Raw genomic sequence first — 21,932 nt, forward strand, 5'->3', positions numbered from 1 at the left:
AAGCTGGACAGTGAATAAGGAAGAACGTAGAATAATTGATGCATTTGAGTTGTGGTGTTGGAGGAGAATACTAAAAGTGCCATGGACTGCCAAAAGAACCAATAGATCTGTTTTGGAAGAAGTGCAGCCAGAGCTTTCCTTAGACGCCAAGACAGCCAAACTTCGTCTCTCATACTTTGGACATATTGTCAGGAGGGAACAGTTGTTGGAAAAGGATTTCATGCTGGGTAAGATTGAGGGTCAGAGAAAAAGAGGAAGATCCCCAATGAGATGAACTGGCCAGGTGGCAACATTGATGGACTCAAGTGTGGCAGCGGCAGTGAGATTGGCCCAGGATCGGACATGGTTTCATTCTGTTGTGTGGGGTCACTACAAGTTGGTTCTGACTCGATGGCACCTAACAACAACAACAGCAACATTATAAATGGTATTTTTTTCTTGATTTCTTTTTCAGAGCTGTCTTTTTCAATGGAAAAGAATCAGACTGATTTTTGTATGTTGGCATGGCACCTGGCCATTTTACCGAATCTTTCAATGGGTTCAAATAATTTTCTTCCTGAGTATTTGCAATTTTATATTTATAGGATCATGTTGTTATTAGATACTGTCATTACTGATTCATAGCAACCTTATGCACAGCAGAATGAAATATTGCCTGGTCCTGTGCCAACCATTGCTACGTTTCAGCATATTGCTTTTGCCAATGTACTAATTCATCTCATTGGGGATCTTCCTTTTTTCATTGACCCTTCTCTTTATCAAGCATGAAATACTTTTCCAGAGATTTTTCTTCCCTGATAATACTTCTGAATTATGAGAGATGAAGGTTGGACTTTCTGGTTTTTAAGGAGCATCCTAGGTGTACTTCTACTAGTACAGATTTGTTTGTTCTTTTTTCAGTCTGGTACCTTAAATACTCTCCTCCAATATCATAATTTAAACACATCGAATCTTCTTCAGTCTTCCTTATTCATTTCCAATTTTCACATGCATATGAGACTATTGAAAATAACATAGCTTGGGTCAGGCACACCTTAGTCCTCAAACTAACATCTTTTCACTTTAACAGTTTAAAGAGGTCTTGTGCAGCAAATTTGCCTAATGCAATATATTGTTTGATTACTTTACTGCTGCTTTCATGAATGTTGAGCAATCCAAGCAAAACAAGTCTTTTATAACTTCTACCTTTTCTCCATTTATCTTGATGTTATTTATTGGAGTCCTGGTGTAGTGCTGTAGGATAATCACTGGACCAAAAATTCAACTTGAACCACAAGTTCAGTGATTCAAACTTACTAGCTGGTCTTCGGAAACCATTCACAGGATCCCTGTGAGTCAGATCACAGTTAAACAATAACAAATTGACTGGTCTAGTGGTGAGGACTTTTGTTTTCTTTACATTGAGGTGCAACCCCTACCAAAGGCTGTGGTCTTTGGTCATCATCAGTAGGTGTTTTAAGTCCTCTTTCCTTTCAGCAACCAAGGTTGTATCATCTGCATATCTCAGGTTACTAATAAGTCTTTTTCCAATCCTGATGCCACACCTTACTTCATAAAATCCTGCTTCTCAGAATTTTTGTTCAACATATATAATGTATAAATATGATAAAAGAATACTTCACTGGCACTCACCTCTTCTAATTTTAAAGCATTCATTGTACTGTTGTTCTGTTTGAACAATTGCATTTTGGTCTATGTACGGGCTCCTCATTAACACAGTTAAGTGTTCCAAAACACTCACACTCTGCTGTGTTGTTCAAAGCTTCTCAGGATCCACACAATTGAAAGCCTTTGCATAGTCAATAAACCAAAGGTAAATATTTTTCTGATATTCTCTGCTTTTAGCCAAGACTCATATGACATCAGAAATGATACCCGCTTGTTCTATGTCCTCATCTGAATCTGCCTTGAACCTCTGGCCGTTTCCTGTCAATATACTTTTACTTCCTTTTCAAAATTATCTTTAGCAAAATTTTACTGGCATACAATATTAATGATGATGTGCAGTGATTTCCACATTCATTTGGGTCACCTCTCTTTGGAATGGACACAAATATGTATATCTTCCAGTCATTTGGCTAGGTGACAGTCTTCCAATTTCTTGAAATAGATTAGTGCCTCCAGTGCTGCATCAGTTTGTTGTAAGATTTCCATTGGTTTTCCATCCAATGGAGCCTTGTTCTTTCCCAATGCCTTCAGTGAATCTCTACACTGGAGAGCAAGTTTCAGTGTCTCTTCTGACTCCATTTTGATCTTTTCCTTCTTTCTTGTTTTCTTAATGACGTTTTCCTTTCTTCCTGTATTATGTTATTGCTGAAATTGAAGAGGACTTACAATACTTACTGATGAAGATCAAAAACCACAGGCTTCAGTATGGGTTGCATCTTAATGTAATAAAAACAAAAATCCTCACCAATGGACCAATAAACACCATTCTTATCATTGGTGAAAAGATTTAAGTTGTCAAGGACTTCATTCTTCTTGGATCAACTATCAACACTCACGGAAGCAGCAGTCAAGAAATCAAACAACTTATTGCATTAGACAAATCTGGCACATAAGATCTTTTTCAAGTGTGGAAGAGCAAAGATGTCAGTTTGAGGACTAAGGTGCACCTGACCCAAGCCATGGTATTTTCAGTAACCTCATATGCATGCAAAAGCTGGACAGTGAATAAGGAAGACCATAGAAGATTTGATAGTTTTGAGTTATGGTGGCATAAGAGAATATTGAAAGTGCCATGGGCTGCCAAAGAATAACTGGTCAGTGTTGGAAGAAGTGCAACTAGAGTACTCTTTCAAGTCCAGAATGGCCAAAGTTCGTCTCTCATATTTCAGACATATTGTCAGGAGGGACCAGTCACTGGAGAGGGATATCATGTTTGGTAAGGTGGAGGGTCAGAGAAAAAGAGGAAGACCCCCACCCAGCAAGATATATTGGCAAAGTGGTAGCATCAATTGGCTCAAGCATGGCAACAATTGTGAGGTTGGCCCAGGATTGGGGAGTGTTTAGTTCTGTCGTGCATAGGATCACTATGAGTCAGTACTGACTCAATGGCACGTAACAACAACATCATCTTGGACAAAATTTTGAGTAATAGAGAAAATGTCAAAAGCAGATAGAATGTTCTGAATCACTGAACCAAAAATAAATGTTCAACTATTCTAGAAGTTGCATAGGATCAAGAACTGATGATATTGAAGAAACAAATTCAAGCTGAACTGAAGGCATTAATGAATGACAATGCTCCAGAAATTAACATAATCCAAATGAAAATAATTCAACAAACTGTTGAAACACTGGAAGTGCTAAATCATCTATGCCAAGAAATTTGGAAGATAGATAACTGGCCAACCACATTACATCAACATGGAAATGCCAGAACTCATCCTGGATTCAGAAGAGGAAGTGTATAGAGGTATAGCATAGCTCATGTCAGATGGATCTTGACTGAAAGCAGAGAATACTAGAAAAATATTTACTTGTGCTTTATTGCCTTAGGCAATGGCATTCAACTGTGTGGACCATGACAAGCTATTGATAAAATTGCAAATAGTGGGCATTTCAGAACACTTCATTGTGCTTATGAGGATCATGTTACATAGACAAAGAGGCAATCCTTGAAACAAAACAAGGGGATATTTAATGGTTTAAAATTGTAAATGTATGTACCAGGGTTTTAGTCTTTCACCATAATTATCCATTCTTTATGCTAGCAAATAATTTGTGAGGCTAGATTATATGAAAAAGAACATGTCATCAGGATTGGAGAAAGACTCATTAAAAACCTGAGACATGAAGATGATATGACATTGTTTGTTGTAAGGAAAGAGGACTTATAACTGACTGATGAAGATCGCAGACAACAGTTTTTTATTATTGATTTAACCTCAATGTAATAAAATAAAAATCTGGACAGTGGATCAATAAGTAACATCATTACAATTTTAGAAAAAAAAATTAAGAACTTCATTATTGTAAAGCAAATGACACATTTGCACTAAGCAAATCTGGTGTGCAATACCTCTTTATAGTGTTCAAGAGCAAGGATCTCAGTTTGAGGTCTAAAGTGCACCCGACCATACACAAGTGAAAGTTGGTCAATTAAAAGAAAGACTATAGAAGAATTAATGAATTTCAATTATGGTGTTGAAAAAGAATATTAAAATTACCATGGAAGGCCTAAAAACAAATAAATCTGTGCTGGACGAAGTATAGCAAGAATGCACCTTTGAAGCCAGGATGGTGAGACTTCATCTCACATACTATGGACATGTTATTAGGTGGGATCAATACCTGGATAAGTACATCATATTTGATAAAATGGAGGATCAGCGAAAAAGAGGAAGTCCCCAAATTAGATGGATTGTCACAATGGCAGCCAAAACAGGCTCAAACATAATAACTGTTAGTATCTCATTGGACCGAGCAGTGTTTTTGTTATGCTGTACATAGAGTCACTGTGACTCAGAGAGAATTGATTGATGAATACATATGATGTTAGGTGTTTTTGAATATATTTGGAAATGTAAAAACAGCCCAAAGGGATAGTAGCTGAATCCAGAATCCATGAATACTTTAAAAATTCATCTTAATGGTGACTTTATTGATTTAAGAGGATAACTTAATTTTTGTTCTTACTTCTTTTTCCATTTGCAAAATAGAAGGACACCATGTTTTTGACTTATTGTAATGGCATCAAGGACGTGATCCTTTTACAAGAATTGAGCAATATAAAACTTACACCTATGAGCTTTTAATATTAAAGCTATTTGTTCTGTTGATTTTCTACACTTGTACCCTGGCTCAACATGTTTATGACCCTAGAATCTGATACACTGCTAATTATAATTTGGCAAACCATCTATTCTGGCTATGTGACTAGATAGTCCCAGAGAATAGTGCTAAAATTGGGAAGGCTAGATTAGTATCAACAAAACTTCATAATGAATTTTGTGTTTGCATTGCTTGCTTATATAATTCTTTGTTAGACTTTGTGTGAAATTTTTAGCATTTTTAAAAAGACAGTAATAATGAATTAATCATTGCTTTAAAGTGTGGGACAATGCTTAGTTGCAAAGCTAAAAATCTACTAGTATAGTTATGTTATACATGCTTTCATCAATTGTTGTTATGTGCCATGGAGGTGGTTACGACTCACAGCAACCCTGCATAGGGTTTTCAAGGCTGTAAACCTTTACGGGAACAGAAAGTCACATCTTTCTCCCACAGAACAGCTGGTAGTTTCAAACTGCTGACCTTGCGGTTCACAGCCCAATTTGTAACCGCTACGTTACCAGAGATCATCAATCATGACTTATTTGATTTAAATAGAAATCAACATAGCTCACTTCATTTTTATTCACTAATCTGTTTTGTCAGCTGATTTGTAAGGAGATACATCAAATAACATAATGTACACTAAGTCTAAATTTAAAATGTTATATGTAATGCTCCTTATCTCAAGCTGTTCATCTTAAAATCTGCTTGTTTTAGTACTGAGTGAATGGCAGCTCCTTTTCATGTTTCTTTCCTATTTATTATGCAGATAATTATAACCTCTGAATAGGAACATAAAGTACAAGAACACAGTTTGATTATTTTCTGGGAATTATACTGATACAAATGTGTAAACTTAATTGGATTTTTCTATTACATAAAACATGACATACATTTTAATGACTTTCTTATCTCAGTGAGACATTTATTGGTGATCAACAAGTTAAACAAGATACATGCTCTCTATTTCTTCTCTTTTTGATCCTGGATTAAGGGAGCAATTGTGAGTAAGAACATTTTCACATTTCCCCAAGACTCTCTGCCTGGGAGAACCTGATTTATTGGTAAACCATAATTATTAAAACAGCAATTAGCACTATTACTCTTAGAAATATGTGTTCTGTATAAGGTCTGTTTAACTGCTAAGCAGTTAAAAAAAATTCCAGCCCTTGATGAGTCTGTGTACAAGTGGCACATGAGATGCCCTATTAGAAATACTGCATCCTATTACATTTACCTAATATCAGGGTATTCCTTCTTACCAATGTTGAGTCTTTGCTAACACATAATCATGGCTCATATTTGTCTCTGTCTTTACCTAAAGTAACTTCTGCTGTTTTAGCCCATACAGATGTATGATACAATACTGATGCAGAGTGTTGATTAAATACCCATTCCAGAGTTTGCCATAAAACACACATGAGCTTTTTTCTATTTGTGTTTGCTATTAAAACTAAAAAAAAAAAAAAAAAAATCCTGATATTAACACAGGATACATTGTTAGCCTCTGAATAGTTAATCATTTGTGTCAGGTGAAAAGGCTATTTGGACAAATCACAGTTCATTCTAAAGAAAATGCATCTAGCCTGAGACGCAGGAAGCTAGAACATGGATCAAAGATAAGTGTAGCAATGTTGTGGAACAATTTTCTTCAAGAATGCTCTTGATACTATAAGTATGGGCCTATTGATTCTCTTAAATGCATGCCTATATTAACCAGTCCATTATCATTAGTATTATGATTAAACATCTACTGCATATATATGCTTTGGTATCATGTATTATGAGATTTGATTTGCATTGTGACTCAGAGTTCAGTTACAGTGTATCTGAAGAAGGTGTGGTTATGGGATTTGTAAATCTTAAATTATTTCAAAAATACTTTTCAGCTGATATTTCACAGTAAAGTTTGGTTCTGTGCCATCTCATATTAAGGTGACAAAACAAAACAAAACAAAACAAAAACCCCCAAACACAATTTTATCCATCCCACTCATAATATTCTCAGAGTCACAAAGCAACTAAAATCATGTAAAGTGTGGCTAATTATTCTTGTGCACAAAGATTTCGAGGTTTCATATCCATTAAAAAAAAACAAACAAACAATGACTTTCAAAAAACAGATGCTAAATAAATGAGATCATTGATAAATCACACTAATTAAAACAGAGTAATTATCCATAGTAATCAATCTATTGTAGTTCAGTGAATTATTTATTACCGTCCTTCTAGGGATAATCTTTGTAACTCCTACCACACATCCTTGTCCTTGGTGGGTCAGGGTAAGGGAAGGTGGAGTGGGGGGATGTTGTTGTTAAGTGCTTTTGAGTTGATCACTACCCATGGTGACCCTGTATAGTGTTTCCAAGGAGCACCTGGTAAGCTTGAACCACTGACCTTGCAGTTCAAATGACTTTGCAGTCTGAAGCATTAGCCCATAGAACCTCACCAGGACTCTGGAAGAAGATGAGGATTATATTATTCCGTTGCAAATGAATGTTAACATTGTTAATTATGATTGTAAAACCCTAGAAATCTAACAAGATAATTTTTGCCATCCTGCTGTGTATAAAAGGATCATCTCAGCAGCAGAGGGATGTTTCACAATCAAAAATGAAGAGCTAGGAGTGGTGTGCATGTTTTGGATCTTGAGATCCCTGCATGTTGAACCTCCTTAATCCAAGGAACAGAAAGCTGTATAATAGTGGAGCAACAGAAGAGTGACTGAGAAGTAAAAGCAGCAGACCAAAGATCAGAGCATGACACAGAGCAGTAGACTTCCTGCCCACAATGAATAAATCTGAGTGCCTAAAGGTGTAAGGTTTGCTTGTGGATTGGGGGGCCTCCATATCCTTAATTGGGGGAACTAGGTTTGCTGATCAATGAAGCAAGAGCAGAGCACCTTCTGGCTCAGGATTATAGTTGAGTGGAGTGTCCTTCGGGCATTTATCAGCCATGCTAAGAGTCTTGTGCCATTTCCCAAGCATGACAGATGCCAGAGCAAGAGACCAATGGTCAGAGAAAGGTCAGTCTGTGGTCATGGCAGTAAAAGGTTGTCCTGACCAAAGAACTGTATTTCTAATTCTGAATTAAATCCTGTTAAGTTTCCTAATAAACCACATAATTGTGAGTATTGTCTGTGAGTTCTGTGTAGTGATTACAATGAATTATTATACCTAGATGAAAAGAAGTAGATAGTGCTATGGGTGGGACAGTTGGTGTCAGAATTGGTAAGCAAGGTTGGATGTAGAGGCATGTCTGACCTCAGCTTCATGGAACTCAGCCTTGGCCTGATGTTGATTTTTATTCTCCTTTCCCCTTGTGAAGTTGGAGGCAGTCTGATACTGCCCTCACTGACCTTTTCTATACCTGTAATCATAATTTTTTTGTAGTCTTTGTTTGATTTTACCCAAATTATAACATTGTCCATCCAAAATAAATAAAATTTTCCCACTCTCAACTTACTGTCTAAATTCCTAGCAAACAAATGATAATTGTAAACATTATGCCTGGAACTTAGGAATTCATCCAGCTCTTCTATTAATAAGATGACTCATAATCTGTTAATAAGTTTTTTCTCTTATTTACTTATTTATTTATTATTAGTCAAACTCCTCCACTTCTTATGTTAGATATTGCCCCCATTCATACTAGCAGTTTTTGTTACTATCATATCTAGAGCAAATAACTAATATTTCCCACCACAGTTTACATGTTTTTGAAGTAACAAAAACACACTTTTCCACTTTATTTGCCAAAGCATTGATGATTCACTCTGCATTCTTATTTACTAATTTTATCAATGAATTTTTAATGTAATGTAGTGGTTACGAATTGGGCTGTGAACCACAAGGTCAGCAGTTTGAAACTACCAGCTGTTCCTCAGGAGAAAGATGAGGCTTTCTGCTCCTGTAAAGATTTATAGCCTCAGAAACCCTGTACAGGGTTGCTATGAGTCAGATCCAACTCCACAGCACATAACCACCACCACCACCATTATATGTCAAGCATTTTTCCAATTGTTGTTGTTATTGTTGTTAAGTGCTGTGGAATAAGTTCTGACCCAGCAACCCTGTATAGGTTTTTCAAGGAGTGGCTGGTGGGTTGGGTTTGAACCACCACAACCTTAAGGTTCCAATTGACCTTTTGGTCCAGTGCTTTATCTTACAGTACCACACCAGGACTAAGAATATTCTCATAAATTTCCTATTTGTAGGCACTTCCTGAATATAGACAAAACCCTTGTTCCAGTATTGTACTCATTAAGTATAACTGTAAGTATAATTAGCATTATTTGCAATAGCTATGGACTTGGACATTGAATATAGATTAGCATGGTCCTTTTTATATCAGCTGCCTATTTTGTGGTTTCTGTACTAGTATTTTACTTCTCTGTTATTCAATAGACTTTCTGAAAGATGTATATATTTCACAGAGTTGTATTAAAAATTTAGTAACATGATACATAGCAAACATTTCAACAGTATTTGTTACATTATAAATGCCCAATACAGGATTGTTTGAGAATGCTACAATAAAACATTTGACAACAATGGATTTAGATAATTGGCATTAATTTTTTTGACAAGAGAAAATGTAATGCCTTTATATAATTAGAGGAACGTTGTGTCTTTATTTTGTACTTACTATCTTTTGTGAATTAAGCACCATATAAATATCATTAAACTTTTATAATGATTCATATTAAGATATTTTATTGTAATAAAGTCTTGACTAAAATTTAAGAAATCAAGAATAAAGACACACAAAAAAGCAGTAATTACTGAAAATTCTGTAAAATAAAATTTTATTTTACAGGACATATGTAAGTAATTAAAATAAAAGAGTAAGTGGCACTCTTCCTAAAACAAAAACAAAAAAGCAACCAACCTCTGAATGTATTAGTTACTACTTTTTTATTATAGTTTTATAACATAAAAATTGCAACTTCTAAGAAAAACATTTAGGATATTGGGATTACTACTATGTCTACTAATATTTTTTCTTTATGTTTAGGAATACACAATAGATATAATATTTGCCCAAACCTGGTTTGATAGTCGTTTAAAATTCAATAGTACCATGAAAGTACTTATGCTTAACAGCAATATGGTTGGGAAAATTTGGATTCCTGACACTTTCTTCAGAAATTCAAGAAAATCAGATGCTCACTGGATAACAACCCCTAATCGATTGCTTCGAATTTGGAATGATGGACGTGTTCTATATACACTGAGGTAATACTGTTTTAAAAAAAGGTGGGGGAGCATGGTTTATTCGAATTATTTTCCACACTAAATGCATAGATTTTAAGTATAAATATTAATACCTAGCATTTAATATTGTAAAAAATTTTGAAAACATTTTTGAATTAGAGTTAACATTATGTGAAACTATCTAAAAACAGAGAAAAAAATCCCTTGATTTTTCCTCTGTGTAAAGTAGAAAATGGTATGAACAGATTGACCAAGATATTCTCTAGAGCCCATCCAGCATGCTGTTGTTATTAAGTGCTGTCTAGTCATTTCTGACCCATAACATTTTTTGAGGAGCAGCTGATAAGCTTGAACTTGCGAATCAAACTGACTTTGCAGTCCAGTGCATATTCTGATTTTCAGTGGTGTAGTTAAACATCCCAAAGAAAGAATCAAAGAAGCTTGATGTATAAGATTCAGATTTATTTTATTAATATGGCCATATTTGATTATTAAGATATGATCTCACTTAATAGAAATATGTCTATGATAAATTAATTTAAAAGAGCCACTTTGTTAAATATTGTATTCTCTGTACTCTATATATCTGTGTGTGTCCGTGTGTGTGTGTGTTTGCAAAGATCTTAAAATATGAATTTTCACCTGTATATAGAGATCATACTGAAATATATACAGAGACAACTTGGGAGAGAACTGTCAAACTGGTATATTCATTTATGAATACCATTTCCATTTAAGACTTAGACTTCAGCTTTAGTATTTTCAAATGCCTAGTAGTTCATTTTTTTTGGTTTAAAAATTAGTCAAAATATTTTTAATGTTTAAGATTACTTCACTTAAGAAATGTTTTTTCCCCCCACTGGATAGATTGACAATTAATGCAGAATGTTATCTTCAGCTTCATAACTTTCCTATGGATGAGCATTCCTGCCCATTGGAATTCTCAAGCTGTAAGTGATTGTATCCCTGATAACTAGAAAAACAAAAACAAAACAAAGCATTGCAATCAAGTAAATGTCAACTTATAACTATCTTGTATCTCTCATTGTGAGAGAAAGATGAGGTTTTCTGCTCCCAATAAGATTTATAGCTTCTGAAACCTATACAGTCTCTGTTAATTAAAACTGACTTGACTTCACTTAACAATACCTATGTTGTTGTTGCTAAGTGCCGTCGAGTTGATTCTGACCCTGTATAGGGTTTTTGAAGAGCTACTGGTAAGCTTGAAACTCTGATCTTATGGTTCAAAGTGACTATGCAGTCCAGGACATTAACCCACGGCACTACATCAGGACAGAGTCGAGAGCCCTGGTGGTGCCGTGGGTTATGAGTTAGGCTGCTAACCACAAGGTAAGAAGTTCAAGTATACCAGCTTTTCTCTGTCAGAAAGATGAGGCTGGCTGCTTCAGTAAAAATTTGTAGTTTAGGAAACTACATAGGGTTGCTATGAGTCTGAACCAATTTTTTTTTATTTGTTTACTTTTTGGTTATAGGACAGAAAAGAACTGCCCCACTGGGTTTCCAAGTCTGTAAGTCTTTTAGGAAACAGACTGCCACTTCTTTTTCCTTAGTGGCTGGTGGTTTTCAACTGCATGGTGTGGCACTCTAGGATAAGCACTGGACTGCTAACTGCAGGGTCTGCATTTCAAACCCACCAGCCACTCCTTTGATATACAGGGTTACTATGAGTTGGAACTGACTCAATGGCATTTTACATTACAAAAATTTATTATATGTATTTATAAGTATTATCCTGTGTCTTTACTACTAAATTCTCAGTTATTTTTGCTTGCCCTTTATAATGATTTTCTTGGCTTTTCTTATTGATTTTTGCCTCATTATAAAATTATTTTAGTTTGGGTGATAGTAGCAAAAACCAGGTAGGGAACTCTCTGTGGTGAAGGGATGGGGATCTCATGAAGGCAGCACTCATAAAACAACTCCCAAGCTCTGGATCTACCATAAGATCCAGGACATCAGTTTCCCTCACTCACAAGTGAAAAAAATCACAATACTAAGTAAAATACTGATCTCTAGGTTATCTGGAGACAGGACTCCCTCTGTGGCCACCCTGACCTGGCAAAGTTTACAGGGCAGGGCTGCAGCCAGTCCGGCTCAAAAACCGGTACTAAAAGCAGGGCAGAGACATTTGCAAAAAAAAAAAAAAAAAAAAAAAAGAGAGAGAGAGATGCGGGAGACTACACATTTCCCCTCTTTTTTTACCTGTCCTGCCTTCTTTGCTCAGCCGGAACAACATCATGTGGGACAGTTTTCCCACTGTACAAACAGAGGGAGCCTGGTGGCAACTTATGACGTCAACGACAGATACACAGCCCTAAAATTTTCTACTGTGGAACCCTTGGTGGCTGTGGAGTCAATTCTGACTTCAGGTGACCCCTGTGCAGGATTTCTGGGGCTATGGGTCTTTGAGGGAGTGGAGTACCTCACCTTTCTCCCACAGTGTGGCTGGTGGTTTTGAGCTGCTGATCTTGTGGTTCGTGGCCCCATTCATGGCCATTGTGCTGCCTGAGCTCCATGCAGAGGACCCATATAAATAAATATGTAAAACCCCAACATAAAAGGACTCAACCATCTCAAAAATTGTGCTGTTCACACACAGATACCTAACTGACCTTCAGAGACAAAAATAGTGGACAATTTTTCCCCTATTAACTTCTCAATATATAACTGTGCACCCCTACTGAAGTGACTAGAGGAGGGGCCTGAGCAAGTGGACACCCTCACCCACTGCTGGAGGCTTCTACCTTGCACACACACTGCCTGTGTAGCTCGAGACAGTCGACCACAGCTTCATTTCTGTTCCAAAGTGGTGGTTTTTGTCTCTGCATTCATATTATTTCTGATTTTGGTACTTTTGATCACACATCTTTCCTGGAGGTGGTAGCTCTTTCTTCCTACATTACCCAAGAAGAGAAGGCAATCATGGCCATATAGCCAAGCTATAAGCATGCCTCATAATATTCCACCACTGAGACAAGAGCCAACAACACCTGCTAAGCATTACATGTGATATGGGAAGCCTATTTCCTGATCATATTCACCAGGAGATACCCAATAAGCTTAATAACAAACAACAAATATCCAAGCAAGCTTTTTAAAAAAACAATACACATAATTATCAGAAATGATGAATAAAAAACAAAAAATGATACCAAAATATGTCCAAACCCAGAAGAGAGTAGGTGAGCCAAATGAGTTGGAGACAAACAAAGGCTTTCTACAGGAGGAAGAACAGGTATTGGATATACCTGAGAAAGAATTCAGAAGAATAATATGGAAACAAATTCAAATTCTTCAATAAGGGGTGGAGGAAAACAAGAAGTCAGGAAAGTACTACAGGAGCAATCAAATAAGATTGATACAGCATTGGAAACAACTCAAAATCTTCAAAATGAGGTCCAGATGAATAATAATAAGATATCAGAAATGGACAATACACTGAAAGAGGAAAGGAACAGAATAGATGAGATGAAGCCAGAACTAGCAAGCTGAAAGACAAATGTCTCAATATTTCTAAGATAGAAGAGCAAGCAGAAAAATGGATAAAAAAATCTGAAAAGAGTCTTAAGATCCATGCTGGATAACATGAAGAGGAATAATGTAAGAATTATTGGCATTCTGGAACAGGAAGAATCAGAGAAGTCCACAGAGGAGATAATTGAAGAGCTTCTGGAAGAAAATTTCCCTAACATCTTGAAAGATGAGAAGATAAACATTCAAGAAGCAGAACATACTCCAGGAAGTATAGACCCCAGAAGAAAGTCACCAAGACATATAATAATCAAGCTCTCCAAAATCAAAGATAAGGAAAAAAATACTAAAAGTGGCCAGGGAGAAAAGAAATGTCACTTATAAAGGCAAACAAATCTGATTAAGCTCTGACTGTTTAGAACAAACCATGCAGGCAAGAAGGCAATAGGGAGACATATACAAAGTCCTACAAGAAAAAAATTGTCAACCAAGAATCGTCTATTCAGCAAAATTATCAATCAAATACAATGGTGTGATCAAGACATTCCACAATAAACAGACTCTGAGAGATTTTATCAAAACCAACCTAGCACTTCAAAACATCCTAAAGGGATTTCTGAGGACTGAAAACCAACAAGAACAGACAACAAGCAGAGATTGACAGGCGTGGTAACACCACCCTGAACTCAGTCAACAGATAGCAGAGTCCAGAACAGAACAAGACTACAATAACAAACTCAAAGGAGCTGGGAGGTCAACCGAAGATAAAAATTATATCAACGTCAAAGAAGGGACAAACGTAGCAACAGAGACTCAAGTGGTGAGGATGTCAGGTAAATTACAGGATACAATGGATTCTCTTAAATGGAGAGAAAAGTTAGTAGACTATAAGGTAACCCAAAAGAAAGTTAATACTTCACAAATTACCATGAAAATGAACTCCCAAGCAGAACAAGCAAACATGAAAACTAAGAAGAAACCGACAAGAAATAGCACAAAAAACACAAACTCAACACAAGCAGAAGTCATGCAGAACAAAAGAACCAGCAGCACTACCAAACTGTAACAATGGTAGCAATTAATTCATACCTATTGATAATTACATTGAATGTCAATGGATTGTATAAGCAGTGAAGACACAGATAGTGGTAAAATGGATAAGAAAACAGGATCCTGCAATATGCTGCCTGCAAGAGACACGCCTTACACACAAAGACAAAAACAGGCTAAAAGTTAAAGGATGGAAAAAAATTTACAAACTGATCTCCAACAAAGTAAACTTTAAGATAAGAACCAGCATAAGAGACAAAGAAGGACACTATCTCATGATCAAATGGTCAATTGAGCAAGACAACATAGCCATAATAAATATCTATACTCCCAATGAAAGAGCACCAAGATACATGAACCAAACCTTTCTAGAATTGAAGAAAGAAATAGATAAATGTACAATTATAGTGGGAGATTTTAACACGCCACTCTTGAAAATGGACAGAGCAACCAGAAAGAAACTCGATAAAGTTACAGAGGAACTAAACATCACAATCAACCAACTTGATCTCATAGATGTATACAGAGCTCTGAATCCAACAACAGCACAAGATACATTCTTCTCCAGTGTGCATGGAACCTTTTCCTGAATTGACAACATGTTAGGTCACAAAGCAAGCCTCCATAAATTTACAAACATCAGAATTCTACAGAGCATCGTCTCAGACCAAAACGCTATACAATTAGAAATGAACAATAAGAAGACCAAGGAAATAAAGTCGAATACATGGAAACTGAACAACACCCTGGGAAAAGAAGAAATTAAAAGTGAATTCACAAAGTTCCTAGAAAGAAAGTACAACATACCAAAATCTTTAGGACACGGTGAAAGCAGTCTTGAGAGGACAATTTATTGCAATAAACACACACATCCAAAAAGAGGAAAGAACCAAAATTAACACATTAACACAGCATCTTCAACAATTAGAAACAGACCAGCAGAGGTAACCTAAAATCACCAAAAGAAAGGAAATAATAAAGATAAGAGTAGAAATAAATGAGATGGAAAACTGAAAAACTATAGAAAGAATGAACAGGACAAAAAGCTGGTTCTTTGAAAGGATTAATAAAATTGACAAACCATTGGCAAAACTAACTAAAAAAAGGAGAGAGAGGACACAAATAAATTGCATTAGAAACCACATGGGTGATATCAAAAGGTGATTTCAAAAACCAAATGAAATCAAAAGGATAATAATAGAATACTATGAAGAGTTGTACTCCAACAAATTCAACAACTTAGAAGAGATGTATATATTTCTAGAAAACATGACTTACCTAAACTTACTCAGAATGAAGTAGAAAATTTGAACAAACACATAACAAAAGAAGAAATTGATAAGATCATCAAAAAAAAAAAACTCCCAATCAACAAAACCCAGGCCCAGATGGCTTCACGGGTGAGTTCTACCAAGCATTCAGGGAAGAACTACTCAAATTATTCCAGAATATAGAAAAGTTGGAAAACTCCTTATTAGGCTATATGAAGCAAGCATAACCCTCATACCAAAACCAGGGAAGGATATCACTAAAAAAGAAAACTATAGACTAATATCCCTCATGAACATAGACACAAAAATTCTAAATAAAATCCTAGCCAACAGAATCCAACAGCACATCAATAAAATAATACATCATGACCAAGTGGGTTTCATAAAAGGGATGCAAGGATAGTTCAACATTAGAAAAACTATCAATGTAATCCCTCATATAAATAAGAAAAAGGAAAAGAACCACATGATCATGTCGATTGATGTAGAAAAGGCATTTGATAAAATCCAACATCCATTCCTGATAAAAACACTCAACAAAGAGGCATTGAAGGGAACTTCCTCAACATAATCAAAAGCATATACAAGACCAACAACCTACATCACTCTCAATGGAGAGAAACTGAAAGTGAACAGGAACCAGACAAGGATGCCTTTTATCGTCACTTTTATTCAATATTGTGCTGGAAGTTTTAGCCAGAGCAATATGGCATGGTAGATAAATTAAAGGCATCCAAATTGGCAAAGAGGAAGTAAAACTCTTCTTATTTTCACACTATATGATCCTATACATAGAAAACCTCAAAGACTCAGTAAAAAACTACTAGACCTCATTGGAAGATTCAGCAAAGTGGCAGGGTATAAGATCAACATACAAAAATCAGTTGGATTTTTCTATAGCAACAATGATAACGCTTAAAAGGACGTTAGGTAAGCAATACCATTTACAATAGCCACCCAAAGGATGAAATATTTAGGAATAAACGGAACCAGAGAAACAAAGAAAATTACAAAACACTACTTCAAGAAATCAAAAGAGACCTACAGAAGTGGAAGAACATACCATTTTCCGGGATAGGAAGACTCAACATCATGAAAATGTTAGTACTGCCCAAAGCAATTTTCACATACAATGCAATCCCAATCCAGATTCCAACAACATTCTTCAAAGAGATGAAAAAGACAATTACTAACTTTATTTGGAAAGGAAAGAGACCCAGGACAAGCAAAGCACTGCTTAAGAAGAATAAGGTTGGAGGTCTCTCATTCCCTGATTTCAAACTTTACTACATGGCTACCGTGGTCAAAACAGCCTTGTACTGGTACAATTTAAAAAACATTGATCAATGGAACAGAATAGAGAATCCAGAAATTAACCCAACCACATAGGCCATATGATTTTTGACAAAGCATCTAGGCACATTGCATGGGGAGGAGACAGTCTCTTTACCAAGTATGCTGGCAGAACTTTAAAGCAATATGCAAAAGACTGAAACAAGAGCTTTACCTTATGCCCTATACAAAAACAAATTCAACATGGATTAAAGATCTAAATGTGAATCCCAAAATTATGAAGGTTATCAATGAAAAAAATAGGTACAAATGTGAGGGTGCTAATTCAGGGCACATACAGAGTACCAACCATTTTGAAAAGTACACAAACAAAAATAGACAAAAAAGATGAGTGGGACATACTAAAAATTAAAAACTTATGTGCATCAAAAGACTTCACCAAAAGAGTAAAAAGGGAACCCATAGAATGGGAAAAAATCTTTTGCAATAACACATCAGATAAGGGACTCATTTCTAAAATATATGGGAAACTACAATACCTCTAAAAGAAAAAGACAAATAACCCAGTTAAGAAATGGGCACAGGACATGAACAGACACTTCACCAAGGAGGAGATCCAGGTGGCCAACAAACACATAAAGAAATGTTCACGATCACTAGCCATCAGAGAAATGCGAATCAAAACAACAATGAGATATAATCTCACACCAGCAATAACAGCAAAGATTAAAAAAAAAAAGCAGAAGACAACAAATGCTGGCAAGGATGCAGAAAGACTGGGACCCTCCTACATTGTTTGTGTCATTGCAAAATGGTCTAACCACTCTGGAAAGCAATATGGCACTCCTCAGAAGGTTGGAAATAAAAATACCTTGTTGTTGTTAGGTGCCATCGAGTAAGAACTGACTCATAGTGACCCCATGCACAGCAGAACGAAACAATGTCCGATCCTGGGCCAACCTCACTACCGCTGCCACACTTGAGTCCATCAATGCTGCCACTAGGCCGATCCATCTCATTGGGGAGTCTTCTTGTTTTTCTTAACCCTCCATCCAACCAAGCATGATATCCTTCTCCAATGACTGTTCCCTCCTGACAATATGTCCAAAGTATGAGAGACAAAGTTTAGCCATCTTGACCTCTAAGGAGCACTCTGGCTTCACTTCTTCAAAAACAGATCTATTGGTTCTTTTGGCAGCCCGTGGCTCAAAAGCATCAATTCTTCTGTGATATTCCTTATTCACTGTCCAGCTTTCGCATCCATATGAGGTTATTGAAAATACCATGGCTTGGGTCAGGTGCACGTTAGTCTTCAAGCTGACATCTTGGCTCTTCAAAACTTTAAAAAGTTCCTGTGAAGCATATTTGCCTAATGCAATACGTCATCTGATCTCTTGACTGTTGCTTCTGTGAGTGTTGATAGTTGATCCAAGAAGAATGAAGTCCTTGACAACTTCAATCTTTTCTCCCTTGATAAGAATGCTGTGTATTGGTCCAGTGGTGAGGATTTTTGTTTTCTTGACATTGAGATGTAATCCATACCAAAGGCTGGAATACCTTATGACCCAGCAATTCCTCTACTTGGTTTTTACCCACAAGAAATATGAGCCATAACACAAGTAGCTATATGCACAGCAGTGTTCATAGCAGCACTATTTATAATCCAATAAAATGGAGACACCCAAAATGCCCATCAAGTGAAAAATGTATAAATAAATTGTGGTACATACACACAATTGAATACTACTTTCCCTTGAAGAACAACAAGAATGCTGCAAGCCATCACACAATATGGATGGACCTTGAGGACATTATGCTGAATGAAATTAGACAGTCACAAAAGGAGAATTACTGCATAATACCATTATTGTAAAGACTAAGAAAAAGAACCCAGCCAAAAGGGGGGGAAATATATATATATATATATAAGTGCTGATCACCAATATGTATGGGATGAGAGGTGGAGAGGCAGAGAGGGGAAGAAAGATCGCAGGGTAGGGAATAGACACAGGAGAGCCTGAGAGCTGGGGGTGGGGTGTGTGTCTGGCAATACTTAAGAAGTGGGAGGGGAAAACAAAGAACAACGCAGGTGGGAGAACAGTTAGGCAGGTTCCCATGGGCTAGGTGGGACAGAGGTAAATGACAATGCATGCACAACCTTGGAATAACAGGGCTTCAGGATACAGGGATTGAGGCATGGCTTGAAAGGGGAAAAGAGGAGAATAATGTTAGGATGCTTGGCTATCTTTTGAATCTTGGCTCCCTTGCCCACCATTGTGAAATAGACACTTCTTGAGGGTGGGGAGGGTATAACGATAAACATCAGAACAGACAATATGTGAGCCCGTCTTCAGCCTATAACTGACTGGAATACCTTGAGAGGGGCTGGAAACTGCCCAGACCCAAAATGAGGGAGGTGGCTATAAAGGCAAGAAGTGATTGGCTTGCAAGCTTTCAAGAGGGTGCCTAGTTCCAGATGGTGCAGGGATAGGTATAACCTCCACTGAATGATTTCCAAACTGTTGGGACCAGACTGACAAAAGGAAATGGGGATAAGATTCGTGTGGTACAACAGTGAATACCTGCTGCCAGGACTGATGGTGAGGGTCAGAAATGTAGATGCAGAATTTTTTCTTTCTTTTTTTGACAAAAGGAGGAGAGTGATTGATTTTGCAGCCCAGGAGCTAATGTCCCTGGAACCATCAAGCGAGAAGAGCAAAAAATGTGACTCTATCCAGAGAGGCAGTGAGGCCTGGCATGGAGACAGAGATGATGGCGTGGACAGATGGAGTGGCTGGGGACACGGGACTCAGGGAGTGAGAGGAGCTGTCTGCTGACAGCTGGGGGTGGGGGCTGTGGGGTGTATCCTTTGGTTATTTGATGATGCATGGAGGGGATTATAATCATTGCAATGAAATGAAATACGATAGGATGAATGTGAAGCTGAAGTGGGACAGAGGCAAATAATGATGTATGCACAACTTTGGAACAACAGGGCTCTGGGATACAGAGATTGAGACATGGATGGAATGGGGAAAAAGGGGGCAATAATGTTAAGATGCTTGGCTGTCTTTTGAATGTTGGTTTCCCTGGCATACCACTACAAAATAGACACTCTAGGGGGGAGAGAAAGGAATAGCCAGAAATATCACCATAGGAAGCTTGTAAGTCCATCTGCCTATAACTGATTGGAATACCTAAAATGGGGCTACAACGTGCCCAGTGAAGGAGGCTTCCTGCAGAGTCTCTGCATTACACAAGACCATAGGCGGAATCCTGAGCAGCATCCAGAATCTTCTGAGGTGGGAAATTTCCACTTGAAAGCACAAGCAGACCAGCCTGGAGCCGCCAGAAGAACAGAAGGTACTTCCTGAAAGATTGACAGGAAAAATACATATAGGAAAATACTACACATCTACAAAAATAAGGCAACCCAATTAAGAAATGGGCACAGGATATGAATGGACACTTCACCAGGGAAGAGATACAGGCAGCCAACAAACATAAGAAATTTTCATGATCACTAGCCATTAGAGTGATGCAAATCAAAACAACAATGAGATATCATCTCACACCAGCAATACCAGTGAAGATCAAAAAAGTTGAGGACAGTAAATGCTGGTGGAGATGTGGAGAGACTGGGACACTCCTGCATTGCTGGTGAGACTGCAAAGTGGTCCAACCTCTCTGGAAAGCAATATGGCACTTCCTCAGAAGGTCAAAAGTAGAAATACCATACAACCCAGCAATTCCTCTACTTGGTATTTACCCACAAGAAAAACGAGCCACAACACGGGAAGATATATGCACACCAATGTTCATAGTGGCACTATTTACAATAGCAAAAAGATGGAGACAGCCAAAGTGCCCATCAACTGAAGAATGGATAAACAAACTGTGGTACATACACACAATGGAATATTATGCTACCTTGAAAAATAACAAGGAAGCTGCAAGCCACCACATAACATGGAAGAACCTTAAGGACATTATACTCAGTGAAATTAGTCAGTCACAAAAAGAGAAATACTGCATAGGACCACTACTGTAAAAGACTAAGAAAAAGAACCCATACTAATCCACTAAAGTGGATTCTTAGCTGGTTGCTGGGACATAGGGGTAGGGTTAGGGGAGGGAGCGGAAGGTGGAACACAGGGCAGGTAATAGACACAGAATAGTTTGGGTGTTGGGGAGGGGGGCAATGTACAAGAAGGGAGAGGGGAATGTAAGAACAAAACAGATGGGAGAACAATTAGGCAGGTTTGAATGGACTAAATGGGACAGAGGTAATAATGATGTAGGCATAACCTTGGAACAACAGGGCTCTGTGATACAGAGATTGAGACATGGTTGGAATGGGGAAAAGGGGGGAATAATGTTAACATGCTTGGCTGTCTTATGAATCTTGGTTTCCCTGACATACCATTATAAAATAGACACTCTGCTTATATATGCTTATTCTTTAAGGTATGTTGCTATTATTGTTAAGTGTCACCGAGTGGGTGACAACCTTATATAGGGTTTCTGAAGCTTGCATCTCTTTGGGAGTAGAAAGTCTCATCTTTCTCCTGGGGAGCAGCTGGTGGACTCAAACCACAGAACTTGTGGTGCACAGTCCAATGCATATTGTAAAAACAAAACAAACAAACATCACTCCCTCTTCAAAGTATTTTGTTAACTGCCGTCTAGTTGGTTCCAACTCATAGCAACTCTGTATAAAGTTTCCAAGGAGCGACTTGTCAGTTTGAACCATTGACCTTGTGTTTCAAAGAACCTTGCACCACTCCAGCGTTTTATCCCACAGCATCACACCAGGACTCTTTATGTATAT

General features: G+C 37.3%; 1 protein-coding gene across 1 annotated transcript in view; it reads left to right on the forward strand.

The window, feature by feature from the left end:
- Window positions 1-21,932, forward strand: part of LOC102834943 (gamma-aminobutyric acid receptor subunit gamma-1-like) — a 280,558-nt gene that overhangs the window by 188,504 nt on the left and 70,122 nt on the right. Inside the window, exons 4-5 of the mRNA XM_006877251.1 lie at window positions 9,796-10,016; window positions 10,863-10,945. Coding sequence (XP_006877313.1) covers window positions 9,796-10,016; window positions 10,863-10,945 — 304 coding nt within the window. The remainder of the gene's footprint in view (window positions 1-9,795; window positions 10,017-10,862; window positions 10,946-21,932) is intronic.

This window comes from Chrysochloris asiatica, unplaced genomic scaffold (assembly GCF_000296735.1).
Source record: "Chrysochloris asiatica unplaced genomic scaffold, ChrAsi1.0 scaffold00449, whole genome shotgun sequence".
Taxonomy (NCBI): Eukaryota; Metazoa; Chordata; class Mammalia; order Afrosoricida; family Chrysochloridae; genus Chrysochloris; species Chrysochloris asiatica.